The following is a 24,677-nucleotide window of genomic DNA, read 5'->3' as shown; positions in this document are numbered from 1 at the left end:
CCCCTCCCCCTTGAAACACTGCCTATGAAAATGAAATGTTGTTTTTTGATGCAGGTGAGATGGTAAGGAACAGGCTTCACCCAGTGTCCTGAATATTCAACCATCTACACCAGGAGTTCCCAAACTTGGTAACTTTAAGACTTGTGGACTTCAACTCCCAGAATTCTCTAACCAGCTATTGCAAAGGTCTTCGAACCTGGCAAATTTAAGACTTGTGAACTTGTAGAATTCTGGGAGTTGAAGTCCACAAGTCTTAAAGTTGCCAAATTTGAACACCTCTGGTCTACACACACAGAATCCTATTTCCAATCTAGAGATAGAGGGGTGGGACAATGGAGAGAAGGATGATTAATTTATGGTACAGCCCAGCATTAAAAACTTGACAGATTCTGTGTTACAAACTTCATACAAATCTAAATCATGTAGTGATTTAGAGCAGGTGATATGTGGACCAGCATTGGTCGTGGCATACCCACAACTAGGACATGCAAACAAGTGAAGCCCCATCTCCAGGATATGGTTTTATGATTAAGGCTTTCCACCATTTTTGTAGCCTGTCTTTGGACCTGTTCAATGTTATCAATATCTTTTTCTAGGTGAGGTCTCCAGAACTGAACACAGTATTCCACATGTGGATCACAATCTTCCTCTTCCTGCTTGTTATACTTCTAGCTATGCAGCCAAGCATTCTACTCGCTTTCCCTATCCATTTCCAGATTTCAACCTTTTGTCTTTCTTTCACCATACAGATGGCTTGATGTTCTGTATGGAAAGGGTTTTATAGTCTCTGCTGGGTGGAATTGTCTGTTTTACCCCTTGTGGGCTGGATGGGAGGGGGATGGATGAGAAGGGAGAGAAAGAGAGAGAGAGAGAGAGAAGTTCCCACAGAGTCGGCCTCCTCTAGGTCCTGTCAACTAGACAATGTTGCTTGGTGGGGCTTAGGGGAAGAGCCTTCTCTGGGGGGGGGGCCCTCTGGAATCAGCTACCCCCGGAGATTCGTACTACCCCCACCCTCCTCACCTTTCATAAGAGTCTAAAGCTTGGGGTCATTAGATCCTGCCCCCTGGCCAATGAATGTATAGTGGGTTTGTTGATTGAATGGATATTGTGTGTATTTTAATTGGTTACTTAGTTTTTAGATGTAATTTTTAATTTATTGGATTTTGATGTACTGTACATTACCTTTTTATATGTTGCAAGCTGCCCTGAGTCCTCAGAGAGGGGCAGCATATAAAGCCAAATAATACATACATACATACATACATACATACATACATACATACATGTATTCATGCATACATACATGTATTCATGCATACATACATATATACATACATAAGAGAAAGAGAAAGAAAGACAAAGACACCACAGTTTTCCCATTTTCTTTTTGTGGTCTGAGAAAAAAAAGGTGTTCTGTCTTTGTTAAAAGAAACCAAAAAAATCTCCATGTTGCATTTGTCTCCTCAATAATATTGTGGTGGTGGTAAAGTTCCCATCACAGGCAGACTTGCCGATTGGCATGGCGAACTTTGCTTACACAGGACTGAACTGCAGCAGGCAAACCAAGTGCTGCAGAAGTTTATTTATAATAGAGGTTTATTTATATCCCATCTTATGTTAATAACTCAAGGTGGGGAAAGTATCTAATACCCCTTCCTCCTCTTTGCTTTTCCCACAATAACAACCCTCCCATGTAGATTGGCCTGAGAAAGGGGGGGCTAAAGTTGAGGGTGGATGGAGGATAAGAATTTAAAGTGTTGATTATTACCTATAAAGCCCTACATGGCTTAGGACCAGATTACTTATGGGACCATTTCCTGCCTCACGTATCCCAGCGAGCGGTCGCATCCCCACAGAGTTGGCCTCCTCCGGGTCCCATCAGCTAAGCAATGCCAGCCGGTGGGGCTGAGGGGAAGGGCCTTCTCTCTGGCGGCTCCGGTCCTCTGGAATCAATGCCCCCCCCCGAGATTCGTAGTGCCCCCACTCTTCTGGCTTTTTGAAAGGCTTTAAAAACATGCCTTTGCCGGCAGGCCTGGGCCCGTTGAGTGCTCGCACTGTGCTCCGGCTGATAGTACATTAGTGATACTGGATGATGTTTGGATGAATTGTCTCTTAACATTTGGGGTGTATAAGCCGCCCCGAGTCTACGGAGAGGGGCGGAACACAAATCTAATAAATAAATAAATAATCAAACAATCAAATAAACAAACAAACAAACAAACAAATAAATAAATAAGATTTTGTATTTGCTTTAACTTGTATGCCGCCCTGAGTCTGCTGGAGAAGGGCAGCTTATAAATTCAAACAAACAAACAAGCAAGCAAGCAAATAATAAATAAATAAATAACCAAGCAAGCAAATAATAAATAGATAAATAAATAAATGAATGAATAAATAAGCAAGCAAGCAAATAATAAATAAATGAACAAATAAGCAAGCAAGCAAATAATTAATTAATAAGCAAGCAAACAAATAATAAATAAATAAACAAATAAGCAAGCAAGCAGTTAATAAATAAATAAACAAGTGAGCAAGCAAATAATAAATACATTAATAAACAAGCAAGAAAGCAAATAATTAAATAAATAAGCAAGCAAATAATAATTAATATAAATAATAATAAATAAATAAATAAATAAATAAGCATGCAAGCAAGCAAATAATAAATAAACAAGCAAGCAAATAACAAATAAGTAAGCAAGCAAGCAAACTGCACGGATTCAGCTCCAGTGATCTTAGAAGCCGATGTCTTAAAAGAACTTGAACGATTAAAGATAAATAAGGCAATGGGTCCAGATGGCATCCACCCCAGAGTTCTTAAAGAACTCAGAGCTGTCATTGCTACCCCTCTGACTGATTTGTTTAACCAATCCTTGTTAACAGAAGTTCCTGAGGATTGGAGAATGGCCAGTGTTGTGCCTATCCACAAGAAGGGCAGTAGAGAAGAAGCTGGTAACTACAGGCCAGTTAGCTTGACATCAGTTGTAGTTAAAATGATGGAGACTACTCAAAAAGAAGATAAATCAGCACCTAAAAAACAATAACTTATTGGACCCAAATCAGCATGGCTTTACTGAAGGCAAATCATGTCAGACTAATCTCATTGATTTCTTTGACTATGTCACAAAGGTGTTGGATGAAGGTGGTGCCGTGGATATTGCCTACCTGGACTTCAGCAAAGCCTTTGATACGGTTCCACATAAAGAGCTGATAGATAAATTAGTGAAGATTGGACTTAATCCCTGGATAGTTCAATGGATTTGCAGCTGGCTGAAGCATAGACATCAGAGAGTTATTGTTAACGGCGAGTATTCTGAGCAGAGTCAGGTTACAAGCGGTGTGCCACAAGGGTCTGTTCTGGGTCCTATTCTTTTTAATATGTTTGTGAGTGACATAGGGGAAGGTTTGGTAGGGAAGGTTTGCCTATTTGCCGATGACTCTAAAGTGTGCAATAGGGTTGATATTCCTGGAGACGTCTGTAATATGGTAAATGATTTAGCTTTACTAGATAAATGGTCAAAGCAATGGAAACTGCAGTTTAATGTTTCCAAATGTAAAATAATGCACTTGGGGAAAAGGAATCCTCAATCTGAGTATTGTATTGGCAGTTCTGTGTTAGCAAATACTTCAGAAGAAAAGGATTTAGGGGTAGTGATTTCTGACAGTTTCAAAATGGGTGAACAGTGCAGTCAGGCGGTAGGGAAAGCAAGTAGGATGCTTGGCTGCATAGCTAGAGGTATAACAAGCAGGAAGAGGGAAATTATGATCCTGCTATATAGAATGCTGGTGAGACCACATTTGGAATACTGTACTGTGTTCAGTTCTGGAGACCTCACCTACAAAAAGATATTGACAAAATTGAACGGGTCCAAAGACGGGCTACAAGAATGGTGGAAGGTCTTAAGCATAAAACGTATCAGGAAAGACTTAATGAACTCAATCTGTATAGTCTGGAGGACAGAAGGAAAAGGGGGGACATGATCGAAACATTTAAATATATTAAAGGGATAAATAAGGTCCAGGAGGGAAGTGTTTTTAATAGGAAAGTGAACACAAGAACAAGGGGACACAATCTGAAGTTAGTTCGGGGAAAGGTCAAAAGCAACATGAGAAAATATTATTTTACTGAAAGAGTAGTAGATCCTTGGAACCAACTTCCAGCAGACGTGGTAGATAAATCCACAGTAACTGAATTTAAACATGCCTGGGATAAACATATATCCATCCTAAGATAAAATACAGAAAATAGTACAAGGGCAGACTAGATGGACCATGAGGTCTTTTTCTGCCGTCAGACTTCTATGTTTCTATGTTTCTAAACAAATGATGGATGGATGGATGGATGGATGGATGGATGGATGAATGAATGAATGAATGAATGAATGAATGAATGAATGAATGAATGAATAAATAAATAAATAAATATTGGCCTTCCAAGAATGGTGAGTGTGGGTGCTGCCTTCCTTTGGGATAAAGAAACTGGAAATGTGGGTTTGCCCTAGGATGCGTCTGACACTGAACAGCCACCCTGGCTGCTTCTACTGAAAAGGCCTCGTGGGAGGAATTAACCTGGCGTGTCCTGCCCTGGAATGTAGTATATAAAGAGAGAAGGCGTGGAAATCCGCAGACGGATTGAGAGAGGGTTGTGTAATGGAAGGCAAGGCCTTTATCCACGCCTGGAAGCTAAAACGTACAAAGAACAGTTGCAGGAATTGGGTAGGTCTAGTCCAGGGGTGTTAAACTGGATTTCTTTGAGGGCCGTATCCAAATTTATTTATTTTCATTTATTTGTTAGATTTAGAGGCCGCCCTTCTCCTTGCGGACACAGGAGGGCTTACAAGAATAAAATACAGTGGTACCTCGAGATACGAGTTTAATTCGTTCCGGACCTGGGCTCTTAAGTCGAGCAGCTCTTATCTCGAACGACTTTTCCCCATAGGAATTAATGTAAATAATTTTAATTGGTTCCAGCCCTCAAAAAACTCACAAAGTTAGTCTAAATTATGCAGAAAGACATGTTTTTAATGAAGAAATGTACATGTACATATAAATGAATAATGAAGTTTCTTTCACTTAACTTGTAAACTTTCTTAAACTTTTAAATTTACATATGTTCAACTTCTCTGCCACCCAATCCTGTAGGACAGAGGTCCCCAACCCTTTTTGCACCAGGGACCGGCTTTAAGCGATCAAGAGAGGAATGGGTGAATGAATGGACGGAGGGTGGGAAGGAAGGAAGGAAAGAGGGAAGGGACAGGAACAGAGGAAGGAAGCAAGGAAACTTAGGAAAGGGGAGAGTAAGAGAGGAATGAGTGAAGGGAGGGAGGGAGGGAAGAAGGTGGGAAGGAGAAAGAAAAGAAGAAATAGAGGAAGGGAAGGTAAAAGAGAGAAAGAAAAAGAGCAAGAAAGAAAGAAAGAAAGAAAGAAAGAAAGAAAGAAAGAAAGAAAGAAAGAAAGGGGGAAGGGACAGGAACAGAGGAAGGAAGCAAGGAAACTTATGAAAGGGGAGAGTAAGAGAGGAATGAGTGAAGGGAGGGAGGGAGGGAAGAAGGTGGGAAGGAGAAAGAAAAGAAGAAATAGAAGGGAAGGTAAAAGAGAGAAAGAAAAAGAGCAAGAAAGAAAGCTGCAAGCACCCCCCGAGCCCCCCAGGCCGGCTGCAACCTTTTAAAACACGCGCGCCGCTTCGCAGCTGTCTCCTGAAGCCGAACGCGGAAGTTAGCGTTTGGCTTCAGGAGACAGCTCCTTGGCGCTTGTATCTCGAATTTGGGCTTGTAAGTAGAACAAAAATATCTCTCCCCTCCCAGCTCTTATCTCGAGTTGCTCTTAAGTAGAGCAGCTCTTATGTCGGGGTTCCACTGTAGAAGCAAAGATAAAAATAGTATGATACAATTAAAAAGTTAAGAGAATTTAAAATAAGACCTAGTATAAAAACATAAAATCATCCCTCATTCATACTACTGACCAGAGCAGAACTATCGCTCACGGCCCCAGGCCTGCCGACATAAATGTGTTTTTTTGGAAGTGAGGAGAGTGGGAGCAGTATGAATCTCTGGAGGTGGGAGCTGGTTCCAAAGGACTGGGACCACAACAGAGAAGGCTCTTCCCCACGGACCCGCCAGTGGGCATTGTTTGGCCAACAGGAACCAAAGAAGGCCGACTCTGTGAGACTTAACTGGTCGCTGGGACACGTGAGGCAGAAGAGAGTCCCGTAAATAATCTGGTCTAATGCCATGTAGGGCTTTATAGGATCATGGTTGACCTCGGAGGCAGTAGTGGGATTCAATTTTTTTTTACTAGTGCTTCTGTGGGCGTGGCTTAGTGGGTGTGGTATGGCTTGGCGGGCGTGGCTTGATGAGCTTAGAAAGGGAAGGATACTGTAAAATCTCCATTCCCTCCCGACTCCTGGGGGAAAAGATATTGCAAAATCTCCACTCCCAACTGACTCTGGGGTCACCCTGGAATAACGCTTTACATTATTTACCCAAATGACAGCATCGGGGTGAAGCTCTCCGATCACCAGCAGGCACACCTGAACAAGGAGCATTTCAGCACTGGAAAATCAGGCTTGTTTTGGCAAAACTGGAAGCACGAAGCAGGGTTTTGGGAGGCCAAAAATGGCTTTCATTCAGTGTATAAGACACACTTACATTTCCACCCTCTTTTTTGCAGGGGAAGTATGGGTTTTTTTAAGTACTTTTTTTTTTAAATTTTTACACATTTCAGGTCATGAACGGTGTGTTTTCCTGATTTCATACATATCAATAGAAATAATTATAACAATATTATCCTTATTAATAATTACAATTCATTTTCATTTCTGATTTTAACACACAATGTCTGTTATCATCTTTCAATTCTATTCCTTCCCAGAAATCTACCACACTTATCATTTTAATATCCATTTTTACTCTTTTTCCCAATATTTCTATCTCTATTTTAATCCTCTTTTTTTCTCCATCATTCTAATAATCAAAGACATGATCTTTCTTTTTTTTATTATTCAATATTTCTAGATATCAATCATAATCTATTCTCTATTTTTATGTATTTATATTATCTAAAAAGTACAGTACTTATGGCCTCGCAAACTTTACTTTCTGGCTTGTCCCTGGGATATAACCAGGGGTGGGCTACTGCCCGGACCGGGGGGGGGGGAATGCAGTGGGATTGCGAAAATGGAGCTCCACCCCAGAGCACCCAATTTGCACTGAAAGATGTTGAAAGAAAATGCATAAGCCACGCCCACAGTGTGGTAGTAAAAATTTTGGTAGCCCTTCACTGGATATAACTCTTTTCTCGCCTCCAAGGTATTAGTGAAAGTCCCTTAAGCTTAAGAGTCACCTTCTGGTGAGATGAGCAGCAAACAAATTTAATAAATTTAATGAAACCAGTGTACTTTGTCCAAAGTACAAATTGCGGGCAAAGTACAAACTGTACTTTGCCCGCAATTCCATCATCATCCAATGGTAGCTTCAAAAGTTCATAAAATCAATTAAGCCTGTCACCCATAACCTTGGAGAGATTTCAAGTGACCTCAGGGAATTGGGAAGAGAGACAAGTCATCATAACTGGGAATGGCAAATATCATGCTGGTGTGGTCTACAGTGAATTGGATACGTGAGGGAAACATGTAGTCTTGACCAATACCAGAAAAACTAATAGTAAAATGTATTTATTTATTTTTATTTATCAGATTTGTATGCAGATGGAAATATATATATATATATATATATATATATATATATATATATATATATATATATATATATATATATATATGTTTTCGTAAATTTTCACGGGTATATGTATGTAGATTGTTCTGAGTTTGGGTTTTGCCCTGCGTAATATTTTGCATGTTTATGCGACGTTTCGGTGAAATCACATCCACCATCATCAGGCTGAAGTTTCCAAGCTTGGAAACTTCAGCCTGATGATGGTGGATGTGATTTCACCGAAACGTCGCATAAACGGTATGACGGTCTTGGTATATTCGGGTTTCTTCCTGTGTAGGATTTGGAAATTTCTGGCGACGTTTCAACGAGGTCTCACTCGTCATCTTCAGGCTGGTGTTTCTGTCCTTGTTCTCAGGTGAATACTGAGAACAAGGACAGAAACACCAGCCTGAAGATGAAGAGTGAGACCTCGTCGAAACGTCGCCAGAAATTTCCAAATCCTACACAGGAAGAAACCCTATATATATAATGCAGATCACCAGGATTCCTCAGACCTTTTCTGAAGGACCGGAAATGAGAGCCCGTTTCAACTAGTGCAGTGATGGCAAACTGTGGCACGGGTGGCGAACGTATGGCCCGCGACAGCTTTGGAGGGCACACCAGTAGCGCCGAAGACGGCAGCCCTTCTCTGTATGACGTCATTGTCATGTCACCAGTGGGTTGCTAATGTTTTGGGCAATCTGATCTGAACCAGGAGAAACCCATCCCTGGTACCCGGTTAGAAAGCAGGGGAGCCCTGAGTTCAAGTCCCATGAAAGCCAGCTGGATGATTTTAAGCCAATCATTCTCTCTCAGTCCAACTCACCTCACAGGGTTGTCATTGTGGGGAAAACAGAAGAAGGAAGTTGTGTTGGGTATGTTTGACGCTTTGAGTTATTTGTAAAAAAAGAAACAAATAAATGCAGTGGATGAGACAAGCATATCCCAAGCATCTCTCCACTTATGGGTCGTCTTCACTCATCCTCTCAGATTTATTTCACTTTCACAAAGGAGAATTGGAAAAATTTGGGAAAATTCTATGACAACACACTATCTCTGATATAAAGCACTTCTGACTGGATTATCAATTTACCTGAAACAAGGATTTATCTACAATAACTGAATGAGACATAACAGGCTACAAACCATTCAATAAGCCCACAGCCTGGTCCATAACAGCAAAACAAACTATATAACTACGCAGAACAAAGTGTAAATCCTTACAAACACACACACCTTTCACAAGTTTCCTAGTTTGACCCCAGGCAGGTGTGGGCTTCTCGACATCTAATTTCTATAAAGCTGAGCATTAAGAGGGCCTCAACATGAATTGCAATTACAGCTATCTCTTTTTTTTTAAGCAAAGTATTTTCCAGCAAAATAACTGGGAGCTGTGGAGTTTAAAATCTATGAGCGTAGGGGATATTAGAGGAAGAAAAGCTGCTTTAATTTACTTTGTGGATTTTTTTTAAAGTACATAGAGTGGAGTTGTCCGACCTTGGCAAACTTTAAAACTGGTTGAGAATTCTGGAAGTTGAACTCTACAAGCCTTAAAAGTTACGCACCTTGGATGCCCCTTGTGCAGAGCCTTCTCCCCTACATTTCAAATAATCCTCTCACTTATTTATCCTCAGAAAGGGATAGCCAACCAACCTCCTTTAACTCAGTCAGGATGCCTTGCAGCTGGGACAGGTGCTGTGTGGGCTCTGCACCCCATGCAAAGCAGGATTTCTGAAGCTCTTCCCTTATAGCAGGACCTGAGATGAAAGACACTGAAAAGTTGGGGGTGGGAGGTTTAAAGCAGCTAAACACTGTATATAGTTGCCTTAAACCTCCCACCCCCAACTTTTCTCTATTTCTATTTCTATTTCTATTTCTATTTCTATTTCTATTTCTATTTCTATTTCTATTTCTATTTCTATTTCTATTTCTATTTCTATTTCTATTTCTATTTCTATTTCTATTTCTTCTATTTCTATTTCTTCTATTTCTATTTCTATTTCTATTTCTATTTCTATTTCTATTTCTATCTGTATCTATATCTAATCTATCTATCTATCCATCCATCTAATCTATCTCGAGTATGGCTAGCTGGTGAGGCCAGAACAAGGCCAAAATAGATCTATCCTAGTCTCCCTTAATTTTCAAATTCAGCAAAAACATGTCACACACACACACACACACACACACATATATACACATAAACACACACACACTGCTCAAAAAAATAAAGGGAACACTTAAACAACACAATATAACTCCAAATCAATCAAACTTCTGTGAAATCAACCTGTCCGCTTAGTAAGCAACACTGATTGACAACCAATTTCACATGCTGTCCTGCACATTCAACTTTGTACAGAACAAAGTATTCAATGAGAATATTTCATTCATTCAGATCTAGGATGGGTTCTTTGAGTGTTTCCTTTATTTTTTTGAGCAGTGTATATATAACATATTTTGCTGATAATGAAAATGAAGGTAGATTAGTATAGATCTATTCCAAGCTATTTAGCTCTCATCAGCTAGCCACATCCTTACTGGGAATTGAATCTGGGCAGTCAGCCTATAAGGCAGTAGCATATTTTTATTATTTATTTTATTTATTCTTTTATTATTCACTTTATTTGCAGCACGAAGCCCAAATCACCAACCTGAGGATGATGAGCGTGATCGCATTGAAATGACATATTAGCAGCAAAAATATGTACATATATACATAAATATATATAAAGTCTCTGCCTTAAACCTCACAGACACACACACACTACACATAGACAGGCAGACATAGATAGATATAGAAAAAGGCCGTGGAACAGAGTTGGGAAGAACTTAGCTCCTCTTTAACTTGGTTGGACTCCTCCGTCCCTGCATCCCTGGAGAAAGCTGCCCCACAGTGAACTTAACCGACTTTGTGGAATTAAGCCAATGCTGTCGGGTTCGCACGACAACACCGAACCGGGCGGAAACCAGCTTAACAGGATGGGGGTAGCCTTCATAAATTGTGGCTAGTACCGTTAACAGCTAGAGAAGGTGGGGGTAGTCTGTTCCCCCAAGCAGACTTTCTCTTTCCTTTCCTTTCCTTTTCCTTTTCCTTTTTTCCCTTTCCTTTCCCTCTGTCTTTCCTTTATTTCCTTTCCCTGTTTCTCTTTCCTTTCCTTTCCCTTTTTTTTTCATTCCTTTCCTTTCCCTGTTTCCCTTTCCCTCTGTCTTTCCTTTCCTTTTCCTTTTTTCCCTTTTCTTTTCCCTCTTTCCTTTCCTTTTCCTTCGCTCCTTTCCTTTCCCTTTTTTCCGTTCCTTTCCTTTCCTTGTTTCCCTTTCCCTCTGTCTTTCCTTTCCTTTTCCTTTTTTCCCTTTTCTTTTCCCTCTTTCCTTTCCTTTTCCTTCGCTCCTTTCCTTTCCCTTTTTTCCGTTCCTTTCCTTTCCTTGTTTCCCTTTCCCTCTGTCTTTCCTTTCCTTTTCCTTTTTTTTCATTCCTTTTCTTTCCCTGTTTCCCGTTCCTTTCCCTTTGTCTTTCCTTTCCTTTTCCTTTTTTTCATTCCTTTCCTTTCCCTGTTTTCCTTTCCTTTCCCTTTGTCTTTCCTTTCCTTTCCCTTTTTTCCGTTCCTTTCCTTTCCTTGTTTCCCTTTCCCTCTGTGTTTCCTTTCCTTTTCCTTTTTTTTCATTCCTTTCCTTTCCCTGTTTCCCGTTCCTTTCCCTTTGTCTTTCCTTTCCTTTCCCTTTTTTTCATTCCTTTCCTTTCCGTTTTCCTTTCCTTTCCCTTTGTCTTTCCTTTCCTTTTCCTTTTTTTCGTTCCTTTCCTTTTTTGCCTCTCCTTTCCCTGTCTTTCCTTTATTTCCTTTCCCTCTGTCTTTCCTTTTCCTTTTTTTCCTTCCTTTCCTTTCCCTGTTTTCCTTTCCTTTCCCTTTGTCTTTCCTTTCCTTTTCCTTTTTTTCGTTCCTTTCCTTTTTTGCCTCTCCTTTCCCTGTCTTTCCTTTATTTCCTTTCCCTCTGTCTTTCCTTTTCCTTTTTTGCCTTCCTTTCCTTTCCATGTTTTCCTTTCCTTTTTTCCTCTTCCCTTCCCTCTCCCTCTTTCCTTTCCTTCCCTTCCCCATTTTTCCCCCAGCGAAGGGGCAGAGCGCTAAAAAAAGAAAAAAGGAAAAAAAGCCGAATCCAGGCGAGGCGACCGCAGACCGCTCACCTGCCAATACCTGCCCCGCTGAACAAAGGGAAGGCGGCTTCCTTCCGGGTAAACAGGGGGGGAGGCATAAACACGGCGGCGGGTCAGGTGCGCCCAAACCATCGCCCCAGCAGAGCCCGCACCGCGGTGCTTTAAAGGAAAGTTTGCTTGTTTTTGCAAAGCGGAGAAAGTGAACTTTCTCCCCCGCCCTCGGCTGGAGCTCCTTTGTGTGTGGGGGCAGCCTGCTCGCCCCTTTTCTTCGCCTCCCTCTCCCCACCTCCTCTCCCACCGGCCCGGCCCCACCGCTCACCTCTTCCAGCGCCCCCACCGCGCCCCGACACTTCTGCATCTTGGCGGCGAAGCCGGAGCCCAGCGGCGAACTGAGATCCTCCGAAGTGACGGCCACGAACTCCGAGACGCTGAGCTGTTCGGGCATGTTGCCCCCCCCCCCCAAAAAAAAAGAAAAAGAGAGGGGAAGGATCGCCCGCGCGGTCGGCGGAGGCGCTGCGCCCCAAGGGGAGCGGGGAGGGAGAAGTCAGCCAAGGCTGGGGAAGGGGCCAAGCCCCCGGTGCAGGAAGGGAGGGAGGGGTCGGTGGGCTTTTGGGGGGGAGGGAGTCTTGGGGGGGAGTTGCAAAAAAGGGGGGTACGAAGCCCCCCTGCTGGGTCGGAGCAGTCGAGGAAAAAAAGACTCCTTTACATCCCTCGCTCCGACGCCGCTCCGGTGTGCAAAACGGACTCGACTCCCTGCGCCTTTGCAACTTTGGCTCCCCCCCCCGCCGCCTAAACGGTCACGTGGGTTAGATTGGTTACGCCGCCCGAGCCGGAGAGCGCAGCTTTTTTTTTTCCCCTTTCCCTTTTTTGGACCCCCGCCCGTTAAAGGCGAAGCAGCTTCCAGTTTCCTTCGGCCTTGTTTCTCTCTCTCCTTTCCCTCCCAACCCCCCCCCCCCCGCGCCCTCCCCGTCTTTCATTGGCCTCCGGGGATGGAGCCGCTCTCAAAACAAGCGGCCGAGGGACTTCCAGCCTGTTTGCGGTGTGTTGTTGGCAAACTGTAGTTCCACTTTGAGATCCCCCAAAGCGCTTTGTTGTTTGTTTTACTTTTCGGGAGGCGACTGCATAGAGAGTTCAGGGGCGGGGTGGGGGGACATCTTTGGGGACAAGGTTGAAATTCAGTAGTGGAAATTTTGGGTAGCTTGGAGAACCCGCAAATTTATTTATTTATTTATTTATTTATTTATTTATTTATTTATTTATTTATTTATTTATTTACTTACTTACTTACTTACTTACTTACTTACTTACTTACTTACTTACTTTCTTTTTGTTTGTTTGTTTATTTATTTACTTATTTATTTACTTATTTATTTATTTATTTATTTATTTAATTATTTATTTATTTATTTATTTATATTTGTATGCCGCTCCTCTCCGAAGACTCGGCCCCAGAGTTTTGTTTTGTTTTGTTGTGTTGTCAAACAAGTATAGTATTATAGTACATATTAACATAACATAAGTAGAATTTAGTAATAGAAAGGATAACACAATAGGACATTAGGTACAAAAGTGCATTTATGCACGCCCCTTACAGACTTCTTAGAAAAGGGGAGAGATCAATTGTAGATTGGGAATGGGGATTTTGCAGTATCCTTGCCCCAGGAGTGGGGAGGGAATGGGGATTTTATTTATTTATTTATTTATTAGATTTGTAGACTCGGGGCAGCTAACAACAATAATAAAACAGCGTATAACAAATCTAATATTTAAAATATTTAAAATAGCTAAAAACCCTTATTAAAATTCAAACATACACACACAAATTTTGCAGTATCCTTCCCCCAGGAGTGGGGAGGGAATGGGGATTTTGCAGTATCCTTTCCCTGCCATCCCCACCAAATCACACCCCCATAACCTGTAATTTTTAAAAATTGAACCCCATCCGAATCCCCCATCTGAACCCAAATGGGGATGCCGCAATGGTCATAAGTGTGAAAAATTGTGATAATTTGCTTTTTTCAGTGCAGTTGTAGCTTTGAACGGTTATTCAGTGGACTGTTGTAAGTCAAGGACTCCCTATGCTCTCTTTCAGGTATCCATTTCTGGTTTTTCTAGCATTCAGGGCAGTGGTTCCCAACCTTTTTTTGGCCATGCCCCACTTAAGCATCTCTAAAATCCTGATTTCCACTCCCATCCCCACCAGTGACATATAATTCTTACTATTCAAAAAGTGAAGTCCTGCACACACAGTGGAAACCTAAAAGGCCATTAACTTGGTTTAAACATTAAACCTTAAAAATTAAATTGTCCCCCCTGTGGGGCGTGGCCCCCATATTGTGAACCACTAGTTTAGGGTTTAGCTGTGTTTCACTCTCTTGTTCATTGCTGCAGAAAATTTCCTTCAGGGGCCCTTGTGAAGATCTCTACAGTCAATATATTTTGGGGGCAAGGAGTTTCTTTCAAGGTCATTTCCGCACTTGTGATTTAATAGGATCTGCATGTGATATCCAGGCCATAAGATTCTCCAGGTGGAGTGCAATAAAATCTGTTTATGATGGCTATATGGATACAACAAATGTCTGGAAGACTCAAGTGAATAAAAGAAATCCCATTTGCGAAATTTAAAGGATAGCACAAACCAAGCAGCCCCTTCAAATACAAGAAATGCAAAATAAATAAGCTACACCACCAATCAACAGTAATGCCGCACAAACTTACCATAACTGTTATATACATAGATGGCAACGGAAACTAGATTACTGACTAGTAGATTACTAAATAATATATATCACTCTTGCAATCACACAGAATAACCACAATAATAATAATAATTTATTAGACTTGTATGCTGCCACTCTCCGAAGACACTTTAGCGTATAGAAAACATTCATATATGAATTGAAAACCTGCAAGCTAGATAAACACCCTTAAATGACAGATCACTTAAGTTCGTAAAATCAACGGGACAGTTGACTAAATATATCTGATCCCTGTCTTTCCTTTTTCCCTTTCTTTCTTTCTTATTATCTCTTTATCTTTTTTCTCTTTTCCCACTTTTTCTACAAAACAAAATGTATGAGTAGCCAGACAAAGAAAAACAGAGAGGGTGACAGAGAAATAAGCTATAAACTCTAGCTCTGTCTTGTGGCAGTTTGCAACACCTGCAGCCAATATATTGCCAACACAAAAGTTATGGATAGAACCCTAACAGAAACCATGTCTGAAGTGCAAACAAGAATTGGTAGAGGACTGGCTATACATGGAGAAATGTTGACATCTTGCAAAGAGATCCTGCAAGAAGGGAGAGAGAAAGATCCACAGTAGGTCGGTTATGTCACTAAACCTCACAGCCCATAGCAGCTGCCTTTGTAAAACATATGCAGATAGTCCTTGACATGCAAGCTTTCATTTAGTGACCTTCAAAGTTATAACAACACTAAAACAAACGTAACATGACCCTTTTTTAATCTTATGACCAGGGGTGGACTTCAAAAATTTTAACAGTTGCTGGGTGGGCATGGCCATGGTGGGTGTGGCTTAGTCAGCCACCTGCACCATGGGGGTTGGGGTGCGGTTGCCCTCCCTGGGCTCCGGAGGTTTTCCTCGAGCCTCCAGGAGCGGGGAAATGGCCTCCCACAGCTCCGGAAGCCCTCCTGGACTTCCAGTAGGTCTATTTTTCACCCTCCCCAAGCCTACACATGCGCCCTGCACCACCACCACCACCAACAACAACAACAACAACAACAGAGTTGGAAGGGACCTTGGAGGTTTTCTAGTCCAACCCCCTGCTTGGGCAGGAAACCCTACACTACTTTAGGGTTATCCAACATTTGCTTAAAAACCTCCAGTGTTGGAGCATTCACAACTTCTGGAGGCAAGCTGTTCCACTGATTAATTGTTCTATCAGGAAATTTCTCCTTAGTTCTAAGTTGCTTCTCTCCTTGTTCAGCTTCCACCCATTGCTTCTTGTTCTACCCTCAGGTGTTTTGGAGAATAGGTTGACTCCCCCTTCTTTGTGGCAACCCCTGAGATATTGGAACACTGCTATTGGAAAACTGTCCTTTTCATTAAACTTGACATACCCAGTTCCTGCAAAGGTTCTTCATATGTTTAAGCCTCTAGTCTCCTAATCATCTTTGTCGCTCTTCCCTGCACTTTTTCTCTGCACTTTTTTGCCCTCCCTGGGCTCTGGAGGCTTTTTTTGAGTATCGGGGAGGGCAAAAACAGCCTCCCCAGGCTCCAGAGTCCCTCTTGAAGCCGGAAACAGGCCCATTTCCTGGTTTCCGAACTTCTGGTAGGGCCAGCTTTCACCCTCCCTGAGCCTCTGCATGTGCCCTGCATCCAAAACAGGCCACATGGGGACTCCTGGAAGGGGTCAGTGGGGTTTGGGGGTTCTCCGAACTGCACAGAATCTTAGCTAGAGGTTCTCCCGAACCCCCGCAGACCCCCAGCAGCCCTCCCCTGCTTATGACATTGCAGCATGGTCACGTGATCAAAATTCAGATGTTTGTCAACTAATATTTATAGTATTTAGCATTTAGACTTATATACTATTTCACAGTGTTTTACAGCAGTTTACAGAGAGTCAGCATATTGCCCCCAACAATCCGGGTCCTTATTTCACTGACCTTGAAATGATGGAAGACTGAGTCAACCTTGAGCCTGGTGAGATTCGATCTGCCAAACTGCTGGCAGCCAATGATCAGCAGAAGTAGCTTGCAGTACTGCACTCTAACCTCTGCACCACCAAGGCTCTTGATGAAGGTTGCAGTATCCCCTGGTCATTGTTATCATCATTTATGACTTTGTGACAAGCCTGGTCACAATGGGGAAGCAAGAGTCACTCTACAACCGTGTTACTAACTGAACAACCAAGGATTGGGGTGGCTTGCATGATTAGGACTCTGGATTGACAATCAGCAAGCTTGTGTTTGAGAGCCTGGTGCTGCTGTGACAGGGCGAGCTCTCGTCATTCGCTCCAGCTCCTGCCAACTTAGCAGTTCAAAAGTGAGCAATTGCAAGTAGATTGATAGATCGATAGGTACCATTTCAGCAGGCACATTAATAAGGTTGTTGAGTCTGTCATCTGCACCTCTATAATTGTCTGGCTTTGTTCTGTAACCCAACAACACAGACACAGAATTCAGAGGATAATCAGAATGGCAGGGGGGAAAAATGCTGCCAACCTGCTTTCCATTGAGGATTTGTATACCGCACGAGTCAAAAAGAAGGCTGTGAAAATATTTACTGACTCCTCACATCCTAGACATGTAAACCTTTTTAACTGCTACCCTCAAAATGTCTCTATGGAGCACTGCACACCAAGACAACTAGACAACTAACAGTTTTTTCCCCAAACGCCATCACACTGCTACACAAATAATTTCCTCAACACTGTCAAACTATTTCCTAAGTCTGCACTACTATTACTACTAGTTTTTTTTCATCAGTCCTATCACCCATCTCCTCCCACCTATGGCTGTAACTTTGTTGCTTGAATCCTTACGATTTTTATTAATATTGTTTCCCGATTTCTTATTTGACCCCTGTGACAATTGTTAAGTTGTATCTCATGATTCTTGACAAATGTATCTTTTCTTTTATGTACATTGTCAGCATATGCACCAAAGACAAATTCCTTGTGTGTCCAATCACACTTGGCCAATAAAGAATTCTATTCTATTCTATTCTATCCTATTTGAAAGGAGTCCTTAACTGGGCATTGCCTGGGCAATGGTGATATCATCAGTTAACCCTTTCAAACCAGAAGTGCTTTGGGACTTCCAACCTGAACACATGCATACTCCTAACAGCTGCAGTAATTCACTTAGCTATGTGGCAAGAAAAGTCCCAGAAAGGGAAAACACTTGACCAACTAACGTTCAGTAAAAGGAATTTTGAACTGAACTGTAGTCATCAATCCAGGGTTATTTGTTCAGGAACTTGCAAAATACATTGAACTGCAGCCAATGGGGAAGAATCAGGGAATGCTATGATGGCTGTTTGACCTGAGCCTCAAATTCAAAAGGCAGCCTCGAATGCAGGCACTTGGGTGGTATTTTTTTTTAATTAAATATATATTCAGATCATGTCTGACTGAGAAGTTGAACTTCTGGCAAGTTTGCCTTTCTTCTCTGTCTCCATCCCTCCCATCCCATTTGCCCTGACTATAATCTAAGTACCCTGACTGCAATCAAGAAACTGAATTGCAAACTAGCTCACCAATTTTTAGCCTTTTATTTATGTAATACGGTAGCAATAGCATTTAGACTTATATACTGCTTCATAGTGCTTTTACAGCCCTCTCTAAGTGGTTTACAGAAGGATGGATGGCTGAATCAACTTTGAGTCAGTGGTGAGATTTGAACTACTGAACTAGAGCTAGCAGTTAGCTGAAGTAGCCTGCAGTGCTGCACTCTAACCACTGCACTACCCCGTTTCTGCAAGTTGGGTCATTTACTACAGAGCAAACAAACATATGGGGTAAGTCCCAAAAGTGCTTTTTCAAGAGACCACTGGATTTTCTGGTTTTTCTTTGAAGACATTTCGGTTTTGATCCAAGAAGCTTTTTCAGTGGATAAGAAGTGAAACGTCTTCAAAAAGAAATCAAAAAGTCTAGTGACCTCTTGGGGGGAAGAAAAGACACATTTGGGACATTGATCAAATCAATCAATTCCAGAGATTTCAAAAATAACTTATCAAAATGAAATGCACGGGGATTCTATTTATTAAGAACATAAGAAGAGCCATGCTGAATCAGGCCAAAGTCCATCGAGTCCAGCATTCTGTGTCACACAGTGGCCCACCAATTGTCCATGGGGATTTTGAGCAGAAAGAGAAGGCAAGACCCTCCTTTTCCCTTGACCCCCAACAAGTGGTACTCAAGGAAATCCTGCCTGCCTCGACCAACATAGAGGCATATTCATATTCATTTATTTAATTCGACTTCTATGCTGCCCAATCCTGAGGGACTCAGGGCGGCTTACAAATACAAAAACAATAAAAAAGAAGTCAAATATAGTTTATAGTTTATAGTTTATTAGATTTGTATGCCGCCCCTCTCTGAAGACTCCATTAAAAAACCCCCATTAAAAACCCATTATGGAGCAATCACAACAGCATGCATACATACCATTCATACGATTTGGCCATGATGGTTGTTAGTTTATGGCTCCCAGGCCTGCCGGCAAAGCCAGGTCTTCATGGCCTTATGGAAGGCTAGTATGGTGGGAGCAGTATGGACATCAGAGGGGAGTTGATTCCATAGAGCCGGGGCAGCAACAGAGAAGGCCCTCCCACCAACCTGCATTGCTTAGTTGGCAGGACCTGGAGGAGGCCAACTCTGTGTGCTCTTATTTGTCTCTGGGAGGTATGTGGCAACAGACAGTCCTGCAAATAGTCTGGCCCTGAGCCATATAGGGCTTTATAGGTAATAATAACCAACACCTTGAATTGTGCCTGTAGACTAATAGGAAGACAGTGCAGCTCGCAGAGCATAGGTGTTATGAGAGCTAGTGCTAGCTGCATTCTGCACTATTTGCAGTCTCCGAACACTTGAAGTTCTACTCTTGAAGTTCTGCGAAATTTCCAAAAATTAGATACGATTAGATCAGGGATGAGCAACCCACGGCTCTGGAAACGCATGTAGCTCTTTCATCCCTCTGCTGTGGCTCCCTGTTGCCGGTTGGCACCACAATTTTGAGTGGAGATTCTGGTTATGGGGGAGAAGCACGGAGTGCAGAAGGAAAGACTATGGCAAGGGGCAGGTTTTCTGGTCAGATCCATAATGGATAGGGCTTTCGGTTAGCCTAGGTAGAGAAAAAAGGATGCTGTACTAGGAGGAGGATGTCCTTTGTCACCATTGTTATTTATTTTGATGCTGGAAGTTCTAAATAGAAATATTAAATCTGATCCTCAATCTTAGGACTTAAGAAAAGAGATCAAGAATATAAGTTGCAAGCCTTTGCTGGTGATTTAATCTTTAAACTTGAAAACCCATTAACTTCAGGTTTGAATCTTTTCTCACAAATTGAAAGATATAGAGAAATAGCAGGACTAAAGATTAATAAAGATAAAACTAAACTGATTATAAAGAACATGACGGAAAGGCAGAAATTACAGTTAAAAAGACAGTTGGACGTTCAGATAGTAAAAGATGTTTAAAGAAATCTGGGGATCCAGTTAACAGTGAGATGTTCATCACTCACGGAAGATAATTATCCAAGTCTTGAGAAAGATTTAGAAAAACGGAAGATTCTTCAGTTATCACTGATGGGCAGAACAGCTTTAATTAAAATGAATATACTACCAAGATTATTGTATTTATTTCCTACAATTCCAATTCAAATTGATACGACTTTTTTCAATGACTTTAACAAAATGAGAACAAAATTTATATGGCAAGATCTATTGGGAATAGCACGAGAGAAGCTAGAAAAAAGTCAATTATACTTGATACTACACATAACGACAGCTGCAAGGATAACTTTTGCACAAGCATGGAAAAATGATGATATACCGAAAGAAGAAGAGGTAATTTAAAAAATAACAGTCTGCGCTGAAATGGATAAATTAGCATATGAACTTAAAAATAAAGAAGATCCAGATTATTATAAATGCCGGGATGGATTTTACTGTTGGATGGAAAAGTGGAAAAGTTCAAAATAGATACTTAAAATAAAAGACATAATGATTAAGGAGAAAGAAATAGAAGCTTAAATATCGGGGGGGGGGGGGAGAAAGAAGGGAAGACCTATTCGAATGGATGTATAGAAACTAATAAATTGTCAATATTAGCTATATAAGTATGAATAATATCATGAGAAATATAAACAGACTTGTCACGTAACGTCCACTGTTTTTAAATTATTTTTGTTTGTTATATGTATTTGTAAATAAAAATTTTCTATTAAAAAAAAGAAATATATATGGCAAGGGAAGAGACCGAGGATCAGTTAGGACCTTTGTGGCTTTTTGAGTATATAAGGTTACCAACCGCTGGGTTAGATCTACCACTCTGCGCAGAGTGTAAAAAAACAAGGAAATTGTGACATCCAGGAGAGTAGGCAAAACCTTGCACTACTTCTCCAAACCACCAGCAGCCACCACTACTGGTAAGCCCGAACCAGGGCATACCAGAAGCGTTTTTATTTTATTTAATTATTTGGTTTTTTTGTCAAGTACGTATTGGTGGTATACAAAGATATAATAATATTTATATACATGATACTAGTAAAAAAAGAAACATTAGGACAGGGGACTGGAGGCACGCTGGTGCACTTATGCACGCCCCTAACTGACCTCTTAGGAATCGGGTGAGGTCAACAGTGGATAGTCTAAGGGTAAAGTTTTGGGGGTTAGGTGATGATACTACAGAGTCAGGTAGTGAATTCTATGCATCAACTCAGTTACTAAAGTCATATTTCCTGCAGTGGAGTTTGGAGCGGTTTACTTTAAGTTTGTATCTGTTGTGTGCTTGTGTGTTGTTGTGGTTGAAGCTGAAATAGTCGATGACAGGAAGGACGTTGTAGCAGATGATTTTATGGGCTATGCTTAGGTCATGTTTAAGGCAACATAGTTCTATGCTTTCTAAACCTAGGATTGTAAGTCTAGTTGTGTAGGGAATTCTGTTGCCATTGGAGGACCAGAGGGCTCTTCTAGTAAAGTATCTCTGGACATTTTCTAGAGTGCTTATGCCCGAAATGCAGTGTGGGTTCCAGACAGATGAGCTGTATTCAAGGATTGGTCTGGTGAAAGTTTTGTACAATCTGGTTATTAGTGTGAGATTACTGGAGCAGAAGCTACATAAGATTAGGCTAGCAACTCTTGAAGCCTTTTTGGTGATGCTGTTGCAATGGGCTCTGGGCCACTGGGTGTGTGCATGTGTGCCTGTGTGTGCCTAAGAAACAAATTTGGATCAGTCTTCTGTTTTGTTGCGGCTGTTCTGGGGAATAATACCTGGCCTGACTGCTTCTGTCAATAGTGGCTGCCAAAGGAGAAATCAGCAGGCAATAAGAGTTCAAGGTAAAACATAAAACAACGATTCTTGCCAACAAGGCAGGGCTGACAGCCTATATATTTCTTCAAGTCGAGTTTCTCTTGATAACTACAAAGACACACCCAGCTGATTTGTTTGGCAACAATATGAAAGCGTTCCGTTCACTTCTTCCTGGATGCTACAGGTTGTCCTCAACTGACGGATCACAGCCAAGCCCAACATTCCCGTTGCTAAGGAAGACAGTTAAGTGAGTTTCATCCCCATTTTATGATCTTTCTTGGCCACAAGTGAATCCCGGCATCCGTTGCGTTAGTAACGCAATTGTTAAGCGAATATGCTTCAGCAGTGGGTTGTTCCTGGTTCAGCCCAGTTCTGAAAACCAGTAGCACGGGTTTTAGAATCCACCCACCCGGGAGGCCTTCTGTGTATGCAAACTGGTAGCAACGGGTTTTAGAACCCATGACTGATCTGCTTCCCCGTTGACTTAGCTTGTCAGAAGTGATCACATGACCCCGGGGACACTGCAACCATCATAAATACAAGTCACATGAATTTTGATCATGTCACAGGGTGGGGTTCCTACTTTCTGTTGTGTCTTGCATGGCATCTGACCAGTAATTAGCCCTAAATGAAAGCTCTCTCACACACACAGGTTTCAAAAATAACACAAGTCCTTTTTACTAGACATATGTTACTTCGCAAATGCAAATGAAAGAAATGTCTCTTCCTTTGCCAAAATCCAGGCATGAGGCCAAACATAACGGCACACACACTTGCTTCCCAGCCCAAAGTCTACTCACAAGATTAACCCTCTAAATGTCCAGCACTGAATCCAGGTTTGTCAGGCAAAATACTCTTTACAGGCTTTTCTCCTCCAGAGGCACAAATATTGACTTCTTGCAAAGAGCACCCTCTAAACTCCTCTCCTTATATACTCTTGGGGAGTGCTGACTATGCACAGCTGTGCTCACTTCTTCTTTCTGATCTTTCCCAACTGCTCCTGCCGGCCCTTCATCCTTCTCACCCGAGCATTCAGGATCGGGTCCCTCATCTCATCGTCCTCAGACCCTGATGAAGCCCCAGTTGGGGACTGCACATCCCCTGGTGGGGGATCTATAGCCTCTGTAGGCTCCTCACACCCAGACTCTCTCTTCCTCTGGCTCATTCTCTGATTCCTCCAGCAGCCACACAAGCCAACCATGCCCAGATGTCCCCAGCTAATCAGGCTCAAAGTCCGTGACCAGAGAGCCTGGCTACGAGCCAACCACAACACTTACTGCTGCTAGCGGTGCAATGTACGTGCAGCTCCGGGTGACTGGCGGGTGTGTCCCAGTGAGATTTTGCTTCTGTGCATGCGCAGAAGCAAAATCTCACCGGGCCCTGCCTACCTACGGGTCACCCAGAGCTGCGCATGCATCACTGGTTTTACTACTAGTGTGCAGTGTAGCCTGTACTGGCTAGTAACACAATACTGGACCATAGGGATACTACTGCAATGGCTGTTAGTGTGAAAAATGACCATAAGTCACTTTTTTCCAGTGCCGTTGTAACTTTGAATGGTCCCTAAACAAGCTGTTGTAAGTTGAAGGCTACTTGTACTTGATTTCATATTGTAGTTTGATGTATAGCCCCTTAAGATTTTCCTGGTGGTCTCCCTTATAAACAGTAACCATACCACCTCTGTTGAGGTTGGTTTGGAGAGAGCAGGAAAATGAGAATATTCTCCCACCCACACCCCATCACAACTACTTTCAGTGAAACAGATATATATCGAGGAGGTGCCAAATGTGTTGTTTTTAAATTCGTAGTGGTAGCAATAGCTCAGGGGTTCAAACGTAAGCCCTGCGGGACTGATCTGACCAATGGAGTTCTTAATACATACCTGTGGAGCTATCCTGGAAATAGCAAATGACCGGCCTACCATGCCTCTGGCAGCTAAAATGGGGCACCGTTTTCAGCCTGGATGGCCTACTGCAGCACTTTGCTGGCAAAATGGGGTACGGGAGGAGGACCCCGTGGCCTGTTTTGGCCAGCAATGTGCTGCAGGAGGCCATCCAGGCTGAAAATAGAGTGCTGGGGGCCTCACACATCCTGTTTTGGCTGGCAAAGTGTTGCAGGAGGCTATACGTCACATCTCCCGCCATCCCCACCCTGGCTGGCCCATAGAGGACAAGTACAGTCCTGATCTGGCTCTCAAAGAAATCCAGTTTGACACCCCTGTAACAGTTGAATTTATACAGGTTTTGGGGTAAAGGGATTCCTGTTCAGATTAGATTAGATTAGATTAGATTAGATTAGATTAGATTAGATTAGATTTATTGGATTTATATGCCACCCCTCTCCGCAAACTCGGGGCGGCTCACAACAATGGTAAAAACAATACATAATAACAAATCCAATACCCACCAATCCAATTACAATTTTAAGCTAAAAAATTCATAAAAAACAACCCCAGAATATTAAAAAACAAGCACACAATCAATCTAACACCAAAACAACATGGGCAAGGGGGAGATGTTTCAGTTCCCCCATGCCTGACGGCAGAGGTGGGTTTTAAAGAGTTTGCGAAAGGCAAGGAGGGTGGGGGCAATCCTAATCTCAGGGGGGAGCTGGTTCCAGAGGGTCGGAGCCGCCACAGAAAAGGCTCTTCCCCTGGGTCCCGCCAGACAACATTGTTTAGTCAACGGGACCCGGAGAAGGCCAACTCTGTGGGACTGAACCGGTCGCTGGGATTCGTGCGGCAGAAGGCGGTCCCAAAGGTATTCTGGTCCGGTGCCATGAAGGGCTTTATAGGTCATAACCAACACTTTGAATTGTG

General features: G+C 42.2%; 1 protein-coding gene across 4 annotated transcripts in view; it reads right to left on the bottom strand.

Moving 5' to 3' along the window:
• Positions 1 to 12,819, bottom strand: part of ASAP3 (ArfGAP with SH3 domain, ankyrin repeat and PH domain 3) — a 175,046-nt gene extending 162,227 nt beyond the window's left edge. For 3 of the 4 annotated variants that reach the window (XR_011560334.1, XM_070764522.1, XM_070764519.1), the window contains exon 1: positions 12,182 to 12,819. Coding sequence is in view for 3 of the 4 variants with exons in the window: in XM_070764522.1 (XP_070620623.1) it covers positions 12,182 to 12,307 (126 nt within the window). In the remaining variant the exon portion in view is untranslated. Of the gene's footprint in view, positions 1 to 11,892; positions 12,010 to 12,181 lie in introns of those variants that run through there. The other variant, XM_070764520.1, reaches the window with a different exon arrangement.
• Between the last annotated feature and the right edge of the window lie 11,858 nt (positions 12,820 to 24,677).

Source organism: Erythrolamprus reginae, chromosome 11, assembly GCF_031021105.1.
Source record: "Erythrolamprus reginae isolate rEryReg1 chromosome 11, rEryReg1.hap1, whole genome shotgun sequence".
In the NCBI taxonomy this organism is placed as follows: domain Eukaryota; kingdom Metazoa; phylum Chordata; class Lepidosauria; order Squamata; family Dipsadidae; genus Erythrolamprus; species Erythrolamprus reginae.
This window is presented reverse-complemented; position numbering and strand designations above follow the sequence as displayed.